Genomic DNA, 16,869 nt, shown 5'->3' on the forward strand with positions numbered 1-16,869 from the left:
AGAAATGCCTCTCTTTACAAAGTCATTAAGATGTGTATTTTCACAGAGCCATTGTTTCACGAGCCCAAAGTCAAAATAAAATGCCATGCTTCCTGGAATATTAAATAGCATGTAGTGTATTATTTAAGAAAAGAAGAGGGTTAACTAACTAAAAGCACAACTCACTTATTTTTTGCTTTCTAGCCAATTAAAAATAAGTTAATTAAAAGCACTTGAAATTATGCATTTAACCAAAAAAAAAAAAAAAAAAAAAAAAAAAAAAAAAAAAAAAAAAAAAAAAAAAAAAAAAAAAAAAAAAAAAAAAAGTTGCTAAAATTCCAATATAAATGTAAATATCTGTAACTAGCTTAACCCATCTACCCCCAAAACAGTGTGGTGGGGCAAAATGTGCAAAACAAAAATCATCCAGTGCATGTAGATGGGCACCAAGAAGCTAAGCTTCCCAGAGCACATCAGAGCTGCCAAGCGACTGAATTCACACGCTCCTTTTCTGGGGATGAAAAGATCTGACAAATACACAACTGAGATTGCGTATTTGGCAGATCTTTCTACACAACGGAGAGCTCCTAAATCAAGTCAAAGGGGACCATCGTACTGAAATATTCCGTATTTCCCAGTGGTCCACCAGCTGGGCTCAGAGGCCATAAGCTGCTCCCCTTGCCCAGGCTGCAGACCAACCTGAGTTTCAGCTTTTAATGTTCTTATGGCACAGAGGGGTGCAGGATGGAAGCCATTCAGAGCCTGATGAAATGGAACAGAAAACTCCCATTTTCTGTCACCTGTCAACTTCCTGTAATTCAAATCGCCCTTGAATAAAATTAAATGTGCCTTCTGTAGTTCAGCATATAAGTCGGGAGCAACCTGAGGCATTGCACAGTACTCATGAGGCAGAGTCCAAAATATATGATCGTGGTAAACCCATTTACCCATTTTAATATAGTCTTCCCAGTCAGCCCCACACTTGGACATCCATTTATGATTAGCATGTTTTACCTGTTCAATTAACCAATTAAAATCATGTATAGTAGTATCAGAAACAAACCATGGAATCATTTTTCCATAAAAATGAACCTCAGTAGCCAGTTTAGAGGACAACAAGAAGTTGGCTAATATTAAATCTGTAACAAGCTCAAACCCAGAATTATCGAGAACAATATACACACTAATAACAGAAGCTTTTTCTCTTGTTTTCTTGCAGTTCCTAAGCAATGACCAAAGATGTTCCACATCATTCACTAAAATGAAAGGTTTTAGGTTTTCCAATGAATTGACTACATCAGTCTTCTGAGAACGACTTTCTCCACCTGAGAGAGACAGATCACACTTATTTCCCCACAGCGAAATCTGAAAAAGAAAAAGTACAAAATATTCACCCTTCTTCTGAAAAGCTAACAAAACTCTATTATCTGTGAGGGGTGTGTTGTTAAAAAAATAATAAATATCTACAAAACTCTTTAAATGCCCATCAAATCTATACTTTCTCTAACAATGCATAGACTGTTTCACATGATGCTGACTGACAAGATAAAACTAAAATTTTTAAGCCATCAGCATGTAATGAGCTTAAAAAAACGGGTTTTAATTATTTTAACACTCACATTGTTTATTGAGAATAAAAGTTTTGCAGCTTGCAGATATTAGAACATCATCAGATGCTGTGAAGAGAGGCTCAAAGCTGACCACATAATCCAGAGTCAAGAGAAAAAATAAAAGTTTATTTTTGCTCCTGGTCCCTACAGAACTGTCCAGTTTCTTCTGCCAACTGCGTAACCTTAGGACATGATCTCTCTCTGAGATTTAGTTCTATCATTTGTAAAATTTTAAAAACTGTATAAGGTAATATCTAAAGATGCTACTCTTTAAAAAAAGTCATGTTAACTAAACACCCATTGTAATCAATTGTCTTATTCAGCTTTAAACTGAAGTAATACTCAATTATATTTTGCAGAAAATAGTATGCAGGCTTTTTTTTTTTTTTNTTTTTGAGACGAGTCTCGCTCTGTTGCCGAGCCTGGAGTACAGTGGTGTGACCTTGGCTCACTGCAACCTCTGCCTGCTGGGTTCAAGCAATTCTCTGCCTCAGCCTCCTGAGTAGCTGGGATTACAGGTGCCTACCACCAGGCCCAGCTAATTTTTGTATTTTTAATAGAGATGGGGTTTCACCTTCTTGGACAGACTGGTCCTAAACTCCTGAACTTGTGATCTACCCGCCTTGGCGTCCCAAAGTGCTGGGATTATAGGCGTGAACCACTATGCCCAGCTGTAGGCCTATTTTTTTAAGCCATAAAATTAAACGTTTAAGACTGCAGGCTCTGGAGTCAGACAGATCTAGGTTCAAACCCAGCATCTTCAATTTGTGATCATTGACAAATTACTTAAGATCTCTCAGGCTCAAGATCTGCAACTGAAAAATGAGATACTACTACTTACCTCACAGAATTATTAGAATTGATATAATGCACGTAAATAATGTACCAAATACCTTGCATATAGAAATACTCAATATACACTAGCCAAAACAGACTCTACTCTCATTTGTGATTTTTTTTTTTTTTGAAATAAAGATGGAGTCTCATTGTGTTGAGCAATCTGATTTCCATCTCCTGGCTTCAAGCAATCCTCCTGCTGTGGCCTCCCAAAATGCTGAGATTATAAGCATGAGCCACCTTGTCACGCCCTCATGTGTGATTTAAAATAAGGAGAATGCATGTTCCAACCAACAGGTTTTTGGTTTTTTGGGGTTTTTTTTGGAGATACAGTCTCCCTCTGTCACCCAGGCTGGAGTGCGGTGGCATGATCTTGGCTCACAGCAACCTCTGCCATCCAGGTTCAAGCAATTCTCCTGCCTCAGCCTCCTGAGTAGCCGGGGTTACAAGCATATGCCACCACGACCAGCTAATTTTTGTATTTTTAGTAGAGACAGGGTTTTGTCATGTTGGACAGGCTAGTCTCAAACTCCTGACCTCAAGTGATCTGCCTGCCTCAGCCTTCCAAAGTGCTGGGATTACAGGCGTGAGCCACCATGCCTCGCTGAATAGTATTATTTTAAAAAGAGAAAAATGAATAAATTTAAAAAAATAATAAGGCTTAAATAATAACTAACGTGTCCCAGGTCACCCTTTTCTAGAGTTTGCTGAAGAAATACATACAGTGGTGGCCATAATGGCCTTCAGCAACCGAGAGCAGGTTCTGTGCTAGCCTCCTGCACTTTCCCTTCACTCCATCTTCCAGTTTAATGACAGTTCTTTGTGCACCTATGTGATTGTCTATATTCCCTCAAGATTACAAGTCTTGACAGGGAGGATCAGCCCGTTTTGTTTAGTTTGGTTTACCACTACATGCCCAGCACCCAGAATGGCAACTGACACAGTATCCCCAGAAATGTGCGTGTGGACAGTGGGAGGGTGCTGTGACTTTTGAAAACAGATCAACATTCTCTGCAAACTAGAATGTCTTCAAGCTTCCCTTGAGACGTTAACCTGTGGCTCACTGTGGACACCAAGAGAAGGCTGAGGCAGGGGAATCGCTTGAACCCAGGAGATAGAGGCTGCAGTGAGTTGAGATCACGCCATTGTACTCCAGCCTGGGCGACAGAGCAAGGCTCTGCCTCAAAAAAAAAAAAATTCTGACAATTTTTCTTCTGAACCAAAAATACGCCTTTTTTGTGACTTTGCTTGCCCTTGAAGTCTCAACAGGACATTGTTGCCACCTAGAATCGGTTAGCAAGTTCTGTAGCTTCTATGTTCAAAGAACACTCAGGCTCTGGGGATGTCGCTACCTCTTATGCTACTAACTTGGCCTCAACCTACCTCCCCAAGTTATTTTCACACATTTTCCCCATTTCCACCCTCACCCCTGGCAGTCTATTCTCAGAAACATTCCTTGAAATAGTTAAATAGCATTACCTCTCTGCTCAAAACCCTCTGATGGCTTATTTCGATTTTAGTAAAAATTTATTTAATACAAGCCACTCTGTGTGCCTTCCACCCTCCTCTCTCTCAGCAACTACAGGGTTCCCTGCAATTTTTCTCACCTCCCTACGTACTGTCCAGACATGCACCTGACCTACTCCTTCCCCACTTCAGGTCTGTGGCCTCATCCTCCACAGCCCCTTCCCTGGCAGCCCTGATCCCCCTCCCCAACATTCCCGATGCCCTTTTCCTGCTTTATTTCTCTTCATAGCACTTTCGAAAATTTCTTTTTGAAAGTCTTCCTTTTTCTGGAAAATATGAGAGCTAAGGATATTGCTATGTACCACGTGTTTCCTAATAGTTCTAATTCTAATAATGTGTTGTAAGTTTCAGGATGTTTGCATGAATTAAAAACGAAACAATACTAAGATAAACGAAGAAACGTAATGAAACTGTATTAATGGGCCAACTGACTACCCCAGTATGATCATCCACTGATGATAACAGCAGGCTATAGCCCAGTCTCTGTGCTCAGCATTTCTCATGCAAGAATCTAGTGGAATTCTCACATCAGATCACAAAGTATACATTATCCTCCGCATTTAACAGAGGAGGAAACTGAGGCCCAGAGAAATTAAGTGACAGGCCTCAGGTCCAAAGACAAATTAGCCACAGAGCCAACACAAAGCCAAGCCAGCTGGGAGACCAAATTACTATCAAATATTCTTTCAAGCATGACGAAAGCTGAGCAAATTACTGTGAAGTATTCTCTTAAGTATGAAAGAAGCTAGGAAGTCAGCTAACTTCTTTGTAACTAAGATCATGGCCAGTCAGAGCAGAAAAGATTTCAAACCCATTTCTAGAAATTAAATGGATTTTCATCTCTTAACACCATTATATTAGATAAAAAATGATCAATTATAGGAATGAGAAATATTTATATGTTTTGTTGTTAACTGTAAAGCAGTTTGTTTTCTGTTTAAATAAAATACACTCAGAAGATTAATGATCACATTTACCTGCAGAAGTTTAAAAAACTCATCTTTCAGCTGATTTTCATCTAGGTCTTCAATAGTTGTTATCAATTGTTGCAGGTGACTACATAGAGCAATGATAGATTCCTGAGACTCATAGAAATTTTGCTCTTTTGATTCTTTAAATACATCAAAGTAATTGATTGGTGGACTAAAGTAGGAGAAAAACAAAAGTGAAACATTTTAGTATGCACATCTAGATACCTGCAGTTCATGAAAGAAAATAGCACCGTACAGTCTCAACAATTAGTGCTAATAGAAACGAGACGTAACATTTATCTAATTGACTAGAAAAACTTGATTAATACTAAATAATCAATTACACAAAAATCTCTCAAACTCATTTTAATTGTCAAAAGTTCCCCCGAAATCAACTGTTTTTCTGCAAATATTAAATAATGATAGTGACTATGTTCATAATTATTTACCCAGCAGGGATTCCAGACAAAAGGAGGAGAAAGATAAATTTCAAGACAACTGCTTTAGTTCAGCATTTTTTTTCAAGTTCTAGTAATGTGGCAAAGTTCTGGTAACAAATTCATGAATATAAACACAATATATGTATACAATGCAGCAATCATTGACAGAATCAAACACAGAGTATGCTAGAAATATGAGTACTTAGATAAATCAGACTTAATACTATTGTAAGTTTTAAAAGAATAATTTTTGATCACTAATATTTAGGTATTTTGGGGCAACTTTAACCAAAGGTGATATATGGGCCATGGCTACACTTTCATGTTTTCCAATAAGAGATTAAATCATATTATATTGGTCTAAGAAAATCATAACTAAGAAAATATAAATACTAATATAATAACCTTTACAGAATTGAATATAAAAGACATTCAGAGTATTGGGTCTTCTAAATTAGCTACTTTTTCCATGGGCCATTCATGTTAGGGCAAAAACAATGTAAGACTGATGTAATGGGACTGATTTGATTTTTTTTTTTTTTTAAATAACATACCAGTATTTAAACATCCGAATGATAGATGCCTCCTTCCGGCCAGTCAGTAACCTCAGGAAGCTACACCCTTATTCCAAGGGCACTGCCATTGCTCAGAGCACTTTTGGAATTCCTCTTTTGGAATTTTCTTCAGAACCTGTGGCACATCATTAAACCTCCTGTCAGTGATCACGTGTCTTTATCTTTTAGTCAATTTATTTTTGGAAACAGCCAAAAGTCACTCGGAGTGATTTTAGTAGAATGAGATGTGTGATCAAATTGAATAAAAACTTTTTTTATCAAAAACAAGTAACTAAAAAAACAGTAAGACTAATTTTCTTTCTGAAGCATGTAAACTGGCTCTGAAAGAAGTTCCATATAATTCAAAGATGTTTTTAGCAATGGTAGCACTGCTGAAATCAATCAGTCTCTCAAGGTGACTTAAAAGGATAAAAATCATTCGGATGCACAGACCCAATCCGGCCACCACCTGTTTTGTCTGACTCACATGCCAAGAATGGTTTTTATATTTTTGAATGGCTGAAAACAAAGTGAAAGAAAAGTAGTATTTTGTGACACATGAAATTCAAATTTCAGTGTCCATTAAATAAAGTTTCTTTAGAACACAGCCATGCTTGTTCATACATATTATTTAAGGCTGCTTTCACACTGCAATCACAGAGTTCAGCAGCTTCAATGGAGACTACATGGCCTCCACGCCTAAAGGATTTACTACCTGGCCCTTTACAAAAAGTTCTAATAACACATGTTCTGATGTCTTACTAACAAATCATTCATTAGTTTAAAGTCACACCTCATATTAAGAATGAGCCTTATTTCATGCATTTAAGAGAATAAACGTACATTAGCTATATATAAATTCTCATTTTAGAATGTTTGCTATTTTAGAATCTACTAAAGCTGTGTATGTACACATACTATGACCCAGTGATTCACTTCTAGGGATATACCCAACAGATGTATTCACACATATGTTTACCAAAAAAGTGTTAGAATGTTTATAGCAGCATTCTTCGTAATAACTCCAAACTGAAAACTACTCAAATATCCAGCACAATGAAGTAAACAGATTGTTATATGTTCACATAACACAATATTATAAAGCAATGAGAATGAATGATCTATAATTATATTGTAACATATGGATGAGTCTCACAAACATAAAAATGAGTAAAAGAAGCCAGAAACAAAACTATGTACTGTATCATTTCATTTCAGTAAAGTTGAAAAACAGGCAAAACTAACACATAACACAGGTCAGGATAACAATTATCCTTGAAAGATAATGATGGCGGCAGCGACTTGAAGGGAACTCAAAGTGGACTTCCAGGCACCGTAAGGTTCTGTCTCTGTTTTTGTTTTTGTTTTGTTTTGTTTTGAGATGGAGTTTCACTCTTGTTGCCCAGGCTGGAGGGCAGTGGCTCGATCTTGGCTCACTCTAACCTCCACCTCCCAGGTTCAAGCGATTCTCCTGCCTCAGCCTCCTGAGTAGCTGGGATTACAGGCATGTGCCACCATGCCTGGCTAATTTTGTATTTTTAGTAGAGACAGGGATTCTCCACATTGGTCAGGCTGGTCTGGACTTCCCAACCTCAGGTGATCCGCCTGCCTCGGCTTCCCAAAGTGCTGGGATTACAGGCGTGAGCCACCATGCCCGGTTGGGTTCTACCTCTTGATCTAGGCACTGGGTACACAAGTATGTTCTTGAACACATATGTGCATTTTTCTATATGTATATTACATTTTATTAAAAATTTTTTTAAACCTAGTATTTCCTCTGTACTTTCATCTTTCAATATCTGAAGTATATTTACTAAATATGTTTAAATTTCACATATGGCTAAAACTTTGAATCTTAATTTAGACTGGCAGACTATCAAAGCATGTTTCAGTATAAAATGGTACATCAACATAAACATGTCTGCTATAAAAGTTGGTCAGTTTGGAGTTCCACTGACCTAGGATAGGAATCCCTGTACAAGAACCTGAAAAATTAAGACATTTAAGAACTACTTCCATGCTAGCTCCATTGTATAGATAGTTCTTTATCTGCCACAGAAATGGCTCTGGGAAGAGTTCTACATCTGTGACTGTGTAACATTCTAGTTTCTGGAACTTAAAGCTGCATTTTTTTCCTATATCCTAGTTCAGCAAACTGTTTGCTGAACCAGTGGATATCATCACTCCCTGAGCTGCCAAAAGAAAAACTGATACCCAGGCCCCACCCCAGATAAATTAAGCAATCTGTATTTATTGCAACATAATAATCTAAAAATATGTGGGGTTTTTCAGATTTTTTTTTTTTTTTTGAGTCAGAGTTTCACTCTGGTCGCCCAGGCTGGAGTACAATGGCACACTCTCTGCTCACTGCAACCTCCACCTCCTGGGTTTAAGTGATTCTCTTGCCTCAGCCTCCGGAGCAGCTTAGATTACAGGTGCCCACCAGCATGCCTGGCTAATTTTTGTATTTTTAGTTAGAGACAGGGTTTTACCACGTTGGCCAGGTTGGTCTCAAACTCCTGACCTCAGATGATCCACCCACCTTGGCCTCCCATTTTGCTTTTAGATCAGAAGTTCCAATACCTACCTATCAGCAAAAACAAACTGTGATGTAAAATAATATAAAGGCAAGGCGTGGTGCATCATGCCTGTAATCCCAGCACTTTGGGAGGCCAAGAAGGGTGGATTACCTGAGGTCAGGAGTTCAAGACTAGCCTGGCCAACATAAAGAAACTCCATCTCTACTAAAAACATTTTTTAAAAAATTAGCCGGGCATGGTGGCAGGTGCCTGTAATCCCAGCCACTAGGGAGGCTGAGGCAGGAGTACTTGAACCCGAGGGCAGAGGTTGTAGTAAGCCAAGACTGCACTCCAGCCTGGGTGAAAGAGCAAGACTCGTGTGTGTGTGTGTGTGTGTGTGTGTGTGTGTAAGATTAAGACCAAAAAAAGCTAATGAACAGAGTGATCCACCTGCCTTAGCCTTCCAAGGTGCTGGGATTACAGGCGTGAGCCACCACGCCTGGCCTAAAAACCAGTTCTCTATCGGATTTTTCCTAGGAAAAATTAAATGTATAAACAAGCCTATAAAAAGTTACTCTGAAACATGTGCACTTTTAAAATCTTTTTCTAATCTAGTCTTTTTAAAAAAATGATGAAAGATGAAGGCTGTGTAATACAATACCATGATTCACTGTTCTCATGACTCCCTAAACCAAATAAATTGTAACATGTTTATTATCTATTTTAATAAACAAAACACATGCTTACTTTGTCCTATCCTGATTTATAACTATTTCAAATTAACATTTTTTGCACAATAAACAAAACTTATTTTATTCTAGAAGTCTTTATTAGAATCTTTAATTAATTCATACTTTATTTATTTTATGGAGACAGAGTTTCACTCTGTCACCCAGGCTGGAGTGCAGTGGTGCAATCTTGGCACACTGCAACCTCTGCCTCCCAGGTTCAAGCAATTCTTCTGCCTCAGCCTACCGAGTAGCTGAGATTACAGGCCCAGGCCACCATGCCCAGCTAATTATTTTTAGTAGAGACAGGGTTTCATTATGTTCGCCAGGCTGGTCTTGAACTCCTGACCTCAAGGATCTGCCCACCTTAGTCTCCCAAAGTGCTGGGATTACAGGCATGAACCTCAGGGCCCAGCATTTCAGAAACAGTATAAATTGAACATTTGCTAGTTGATGATTACATACGTACCTCTGGATAATTGCTTCATGAATTCTACGATACATGTAACATTCTACGAACAACCACGGTGAGTAGAACCATCTTGATTTTCCATCACTTTCATTTATAAGACTCTGTTGGTATTCTAGGTACTGATTCCATATATCAGTATCAACAAATTTCTCAACCAAGGGGATAATTGGTTTATCTGTTTGCAATTCATTTCGTAATTTTGAAAGGAGAGAGATAGCTTTTTTTTCAGCTTCCACGCCTTCCTGCAAAAATACAAGAAAAATAAATTATGTGTCTGTCTCTGTGTTTGTATGTGCAATTCCTCTAGGGTAACATGCTTTTACAGACCTAAACTTAAGAAAGAAAGAAAAATGTTCAAAGCTATATTTTATATCCTTAAACATTACATTTAGACCTTTTTTTTTTTTGAGATGGAGTCTCACTCTGTCTCCCAGGCTGGAATGCAGTGGCGCGATCTTGGTTCACTGCAACCTCTACCTCCTAAGTTCAAGCAATTCTCCTGCCCAGCCTCCCAAGTAGCTGGGATTACAGGTACCCACAACCAGGCCTGGCTAATTTTTTATATTTTTAATAGAGATGGGGTTTCACCATGTTGGCGAGGCTGGTCTTGAACTCCTGACCTCGTGTTCTGCCCACCTCAGCCTCTCAAAGTGCTGGTATTACAGGTGTGAGCCAACACACCCGGCCAAGAACTCTTAAATTGAAAACCAACAAACACACACAGATCTCATATCAACAAAATCATGCCGTATCTACCTAAGTTCTGGCCTTTCTGTATCTTCAGTGGGATGACTGTTACCACAGAGGGAAAGGAACCCCCACCTCCATATCTTTCATGCTTCCATATGTTTTCTTCTTTCACCATTGACACCACTAGAAAAGGAATTGTGGCCTTCCTGGGTTTCTTTTGGCAGCTCAAATATTTTTTTAACTTGTTTTCCACCGAGTTCTGGCTAGGTGAGGGATATGCCAACAAGGTGCTAAATATTATCTCACATAACAGGGCAATCGGAGTGGGGGCAAATGTAATGGGATCAAAATGAGTAGAAAATGACTTGGCACCTCTGGTTTTACAACAGCAAGGTTCCTGCCTAATTAAAAAAAAAAAGAAAATGTAAGCCTAAAAAACATGTATATAATAAAATGTAGGAAATAAACATCAAGCCTGAGTATTTTTATAAAATCACTTTTATCATGTTGATATGCAGTCCCTACTTTCAGACCTATAATTTTCTCAACATAAACATCTCTCCAATCTTTCTTTTGTTCCAAGTAGAATTTATTTTGCTGCTAGACCAAAAGATTGAAGCTTTAGAGACTCCGCAGGTTCAGAAATAGAAGAAAAGAAGTTGTGACTGAGTTTTTTGAGAGCAACTCCCCCTCCTCCAAATCTCTAAAGTCTTAAACTTCAACTATTTTACTATGAATTCTAACAACTGAGATTTTATAGGGTTTCAGGTACCCGGCGCCCTTTTACAGAAGCATATACCTACAATGGCTAATTAAGAGTTATATCACTGCCAGTTTGTTCACTTACTTGAATTGATTTCAATGATTTACTGAACCCTGTATGTGTCTGACACTAACCTCAGGGCCAGAGAAAGATGAATAAAGCCTGGCCCTTTCTCCAAGAGACACACATCTGCCAAACCAGGTAGTCTAAGGGGATGGACGTTTGACCGCTGAGATGAGAGGAGAGAAAATTGTGTGGCATGGCTCCTTTGGAGACAAGCCTGGTCCTGTGATAGGTGGGGGCTCAGGGAGCTAGGAGAACACATGAGGCCCAAGGAGAGTGGCCGTAGGCAAAAGAGAGGCATGAAAAAGGAGACAGAAAGGCTACCGAAAGCAGACTTCACCTGTGTCAACATTTTATTTACATCTTGCTCTGTGCCCAGTAGAGTGTGAAATGGGGTAGGACCAGAAGGAAAATAAACTCTGCCTTCTCACTCTTAACCAGTACAGTCATGGGTTATTATGGGCATACAGGCCAAACAGCTATATACTAAGACTTCATTAATTACTACATTCTAGATAACTCTGGTAGAAAAAACTGAAATTACAAAAGCATTATGTGGCCAGGTATTGGGATTCACTCAGGGTGGCTGGCAAAATATTAGGGAAATATTAGGGAAAGTTAGAAGATCATAGTCTCAAACCTTTTGGAAGGCCAAAAGGTTTTAATGGCATGGGCTGAAGGCAACCAGTTCATTACATTAGAATTTTAAGTCATAGGGTAAGATTAGAATAATAAAGCTTCCCCAGTTAAGTCTGTTTATGCCACATTTCTTTGTCTCTACTCTGTTTACTCATGTAAACTTGGTGCTGATGGCCCTCTCAGGGGGAGGTGGAAGGAGAATCACCCACTAATAGTGTTTATTCTGGGCCCTGGAACCAAGATCTTTTATCATTCGTAAAACCACTCTTTTAACCATGTTAATTATCCACAAGCATGTTCACTTAGAACCTCTGTTATTAAATCTATACTGAATAAAAGCAAGGAGGACAGGGAATAATGGTCAGTTAGCTGCAATTGCCCTGTGAAAGCAGCTGACAACCATTCCTACCCCACTCAGATTCACTGTATTCTAGTGTGTGTGAGTGCATTTATTCATCCTGTCATTGAGTCAGGGTCTGCAGGACACACCTCTGCAGGAGGTGATCAACATCTCAGGTGGTGACCCCGAAGTGATCGAGGTCTCAGCCAGGCACAGTGGCTCGCACTTGTAATACCAGCACTTTAGGATGCTTAGACGGGAGAATTGCTGGAATCTAGGAGTTTGAGGCTGCAGTGAACTCTGATTGCACCACTGCACTCTAGCCTGGTAGACAGAACAAGACCCTGTCTCAAAAAAACAAAACAACAACTAAAACAAAAGTATTATGGTAATTTGCTTACGTATATGACCAATTACTTAAGTGAACTATCCAAATTTGGCTAAATTATACTTGTGTGATAAAGGTTTGTCATTAATCAAAATTACGTTTATGTGACGAACATTAAAACCATTCATCAATGGAACTGTCAGTGTCTAAATTAAGCTGGATTTCAGCAATAAGGAATAGGTAATCCCTGTGTTATGTCAAGATTAGTTTCAAAGAAGTCAATATAAAAGAAGTTGAAAGCAATAGAACATTACACTCAAACTGCCTATGTGTTGTCTTGCTCCATTTCAATTGGGCCAAGGAGAAAAGACCACCAACCATTTCCCTAAATCTCTGTTTTCAACTCTTTAAAAAAATGTACTGGTGTATGGATGCTCTTTTATAGCCTATTGTGTAAGAGAAAGATTACTGAACCTACAAGTTTAAAGACCTGTCTCTAACATAACATAGTTATTCAGAGTTTTCCTCATTCATTAATTGAATGGACAAAGTGATTTCTAAAGTCATATTCTGCACTGAATTCTAATGAGTCCCAACTTTAATCAGTGCAATGTGTCAATTATAATTCATATCACTGACCTTTGCATACCAGTTTGAGCTTCCAGAACTCAAGATTTCAAGTTAGTAATATAAATACTGCAGCTCAAATTAAATTTGAAATCTAAAAAGCTTTTCTGAGCAACTCAATTGCTTAGTCACTTGACTAAGTCAATTGCAAGTCTGTTGTCTACTCACCAATTATTATTTTATTTATTTATTGTGATGGAGTTTCATTCTTGTTGCCCAGGCTGGAGTACAATGGCGCAATCTCGGCTCACCACAACCTCCACCTCCCGGGCTCAAGCAATTCTTCGGCTTCAGCTTCCTGAGTAGCTGGGATTACAGGTGCGAGCCACCACGCCTGGTTAATTTTGTATTTTTAGTAGAGACAGGGTTTCTTCACGTTGGTCACGCTAGTCTCGAACTCCCGACCTCAGGTGATCTGCCTGCCTTGGCCTCCCAAAGTGCTGGGATTACAGGCGTGAGCCACCATGCCCAGAGGAGACTAGTCACTATTTATAACATTGCATATATTAGAAAATATATTCTGAGGTCTAAATAACTAACAGAATTAATTGTTGGAATATAATTATTTTCTAAATTGCAGATTGGCTGTTCTATCTTCATTTCAACATATTACATTAAAACCAAATGAATATTTGGCCCACCTATTGATTTTTACATTTAAAGGAAAACTGGTACCTTCAATAACTATTTATTACATTTCTGTTGAGAATTAATAAATAAAAGTTGAAACAATTCTTACCTCTCCATGTTTCTCAAAAAATTCACTTTTATGTCGATGCAATGTATCAATAACCTTAGTTAAGATCTGTGGTATTCTGTCTTTAACTGTAAGATATGCAAATGACCTAGAAAAAAGAGTCACATACAATATATTACTTAATAGCATCAATACTAGAAGACTGGCCATCTTTTAGTTTCTGGAACATTTCATGTTTATTAAACTGCTCATACAACTATTAAAAGGTAGAGAAGTATTGTGTGATTACTACATTAAGACATAAGAAAACCTGAAAACTTATCTGGTATGTGGTGGAAGCAAAGCAGTCTTGGTGCCTCTCATCCCAGATTCTCCCATGGAGTCTCTTTAATCATTCTTTTCTTTCCTACTCTGTTCCTTTTATTTTCCTAAATCAGAAACTCCTTTAGCAATAAGATAGGGAATGGATTAGGGTCAGAAAACAAACAGGCTCTTGTTCCCGGGCTACTATCTACTAAGTCACCTGCTTAGAAAGATGAATGAAGTGGCTGGGCAAGGTGGCTCACGCCTGTAATCCCAGCACTTTGGGAGACTGAGGTGGGCGGATCACCTGAGGTCGGGAGTTCAAGACCAGCCTGACCAACATGGAGAAACCCTGTCTTTACACAAAATTAGCTGCCGTGGCACATGCCTGTAATCCCAGCTACTCAAGAGGCTGAGGGAGGAGAATCACTTGAACCTGGGGGGCGGAGGTTGCCTTGAGCTGAGATCACGCCACTGCATTCCAGCCTGGGCAAGAAGAGTGAAACTCTGTCTCCAAAAAAGATAAAACGAAAGAGGAATGGAACAATACATCTAAAAATTACCTGAAAGTGTCTAATGTGCTTGAACAACATAAAGAATTAAAGGCACTTATAAGCCTGTTTCCCTCGATTCTCTGTCTATATTCTAAATCAATTTTAACATTTTTCAAAGGTTTTCCCCTTCTCTGCCTTCTCTATCTGCAGACTCCTTCCATCCTATTCTGCCCCTAAGCAAATGAAGGCATGCTCCTGTCTCTCTCCCAGTCAAAAAATTAGAAATTTTATAGAAGTGTCCAAGAATGAAGCAAGCGGGAGATGAAGAAAAATTTAAACCTGCATTAAAAAATTAAAGACATTCTTGATTTTATACATACAAAAACCAAGACTTACAGATTATTATTTTACATCATGTTTAAGAAAATACATATGATTCAGTTACAAAAAAAACAAGATTTGGTAGTGAAATTCTGTGCAGTTTTAAATATAGCGCACAGAGCTTAGCTGACTAGCGTTTTTATCTTCGAATCACAAGGGACCATTGTTAAATTATTAGGTTGTGGCCGGGTGCGGTGGCTCACGCCTGTAATCCCAATACTTTGGTAAACTGAGGTGGGCGGATTACAAGGTCAGGAGATCATGACTATCCTGGCTAACAAGGTGAAACCCTGTCTCTACTAAAAATACAAAAATTAGCTGTGGTGACATGCGCCTATAGTCCCAGCTACTCGGGAGGATAAGGCAGGAGAATCACTTGAACATGGGAGGCAGAGGTTGCAGTGAGCCAAGATCGCACCATTGCACTCCAGCCTGGGTAACAAAGAGCGAAACTCCGTCTCAAAAAAAAAATTATTAGGCTGTAACTTGAGCACTTCTTCAAAAAGTTTCCTCAAATGATAGCTATAGAACTTACTTTCTGACTCTGAGGTGCTTTCAGTCTCACCCAAAACAGTCATTAGGTTTTAATGTGCATAATAACTATGTTGATCAGATTTTAATTTTTAAAAATCATTAATAAAATCAATCACTAACACCTCAGAGGGTGGGCAGGAACATTAAATCAACTGTCACTTGAATTTTCCCAGGCAGTAGATACAGTAAGTCGTTTTTTGAGATTTTACTTTAATTGGAAAGTACTACTGTTGTTCTAACTACTACAGTATATTTCCTGCACCTCCGGAGTAAAGTTTCTGGCCAGGACTGTTGTAAGGCCAGAAGCCCTAAGGCACAAAATTGAAGGAGACACTCTATACTTGCATGACCTGAGACTGAGCGCCTGCTTCAATTTTGGGCCATTGGCGCCACTTCAGTGGCCTCAACCTACTTTCTGCCCAGGTTTAATTTCTTCAAAGTGTTCTCGTCTTTTGTAATATTTTGAAGTACGGACTAATTTCAAATATAAATTTGGCCATTCAATTTATGCAAACAGATGTTATTTGCACAGTCACCTGCAACTTTACCCAAGAATCTGCAGCGGGACGACGATAAAGCAAAAAACTACAGGCATTTCTTACTGTGAGATTATGATTTGATTACAGGAAGAAACCCGTTTCTTAATAGCTCTGAGATCCCCAACTCTTACGGAGAATTTTAACGGGCCCAAACGGCGTTTACCAAGGGAGTAAGTAAAAGGTAACCGCCAGCAACAGACCGCGAAGCTGAAACTTGTCCTGATCCTTCCAAGCAGCCGCCGCGGGCGGACTCCCTCCCCGGGGCCGCCTCCACACGCCTCCGAGTCAGTCCGCGAAACCCTCAAAGGAGTCCCAGGAAGCCGCGCCCGGCGACGGGACTCGAACAGCCGAATCTCCTGCAGCTTGCCGGGGAGCGGGCGCCCTCCGCTTAATCCCCACAAGCTCCCGGCGAGGCCCGGCTTTCCGCAAAAGTTGGGAGGATAAAAATGAGACGAACCCCACGTCCCGTCCTGAAAGAGATGCTGGGACGCCAGCCATCACGATCCGCGATCCCGGCCGCAAAACTCGGCGTTCAACCGCAACAGGAACAGAGGCGGGACCGCGGCGAAGGAGGAGCTCAGAATGGGGGTGATGTAGTTTTAAAAAAAAAAAAGTGCTTTTGAATAAAGGAACTTTATTTAGTTCCCGTACAAGCGGCAAACAGTGGCTGGCCAGAGGACCCAAACTTCCGGGGACGAAGGCGGGCACAGCGGAGGGCAATTAGAGGAGCGACTATGAAAGTTAGCGGAAGGCGGAAGCAGGCAAGGACCGGGAGGTCCCAGGGCCTAAGGAGCGGAAGGGGTCGCGGCGGCTCGGATCACGTGGTCAGACAGT

The 16,869-nt window shown here is 39.6% G+C and overlaps 1 protein-coding gene across 1 annotated transcript; it reads right to left on the minus strand.

The window, feature by feature from the left end:
* Nucleotides 1-305: 305 nt before the first annotated feature.
* Nucleotides 306-16,817, minus strand: ARMT1 (acidic residue methyltransferase 1). The gene is made up of 5 exons (XM_017539133.2): nt 16,493-16,817; nt 13,827-13,932; nt 9,635-9,879; nt 4,931-5,096; nt 306-1,344 (listed from the first exon to the last, which is right to left on the minus strand). The coding sequence occupies exons 1-5, from the start codon at nt 16,531-16,533 to the stop codon at nt 577-579; spliced, it is 1,326 nt and encodes a 441-aa protein (XP_017394622.1). The 5' UTR covers nt 16,534-16,817; the 3' UTR covers nt 306-576.
* Nucleotides 16,818-16,869: the final 52 nt, after the last annotated feature.

The sequence above is a fragment of the Cebus imitator genome, unplaced genomic scaffold, assembly GCF_001604975.1.
Source record: "Cebus imitator isolate Cc_AM_T3 unplaced genomic scaffold, Cebus_imitator-1.0 Scaffold6, whole genome shotgun sequence".
NCBI lineage: Eukaryota > Metazoa > Chordata > Mammalia > Primates > Cebidae > Cebus > Cebus imitator.

What these genes read in the sequence shown, in the direction of transcription:
- ARMT1 (XM_017539133.2), bottom strand. Translation starts at nt 16,533, where the DNA reads ATGGCTGGCGTCCCAGCATCTCTTTCAGGACGGGACGTGGG. An exon ending in TTTTTGAGAAACATGGAGAG is followed by an intron (nt 9,880 to 13,826) that starts GTAAGAATTGTT and finishes GTATTTTTGCAG; the next exon opens with GAAGGCGTGGAAGCTGAAAA. An exon ending in CATGAAGCAATTATCCAGAG is followed by an intron (nt 5,097 to 9,634) that starts GTACGTATGTAA and finishes CTCCTACTTTAG; the next exon opens with TCCACCAATCAATTACTTTG.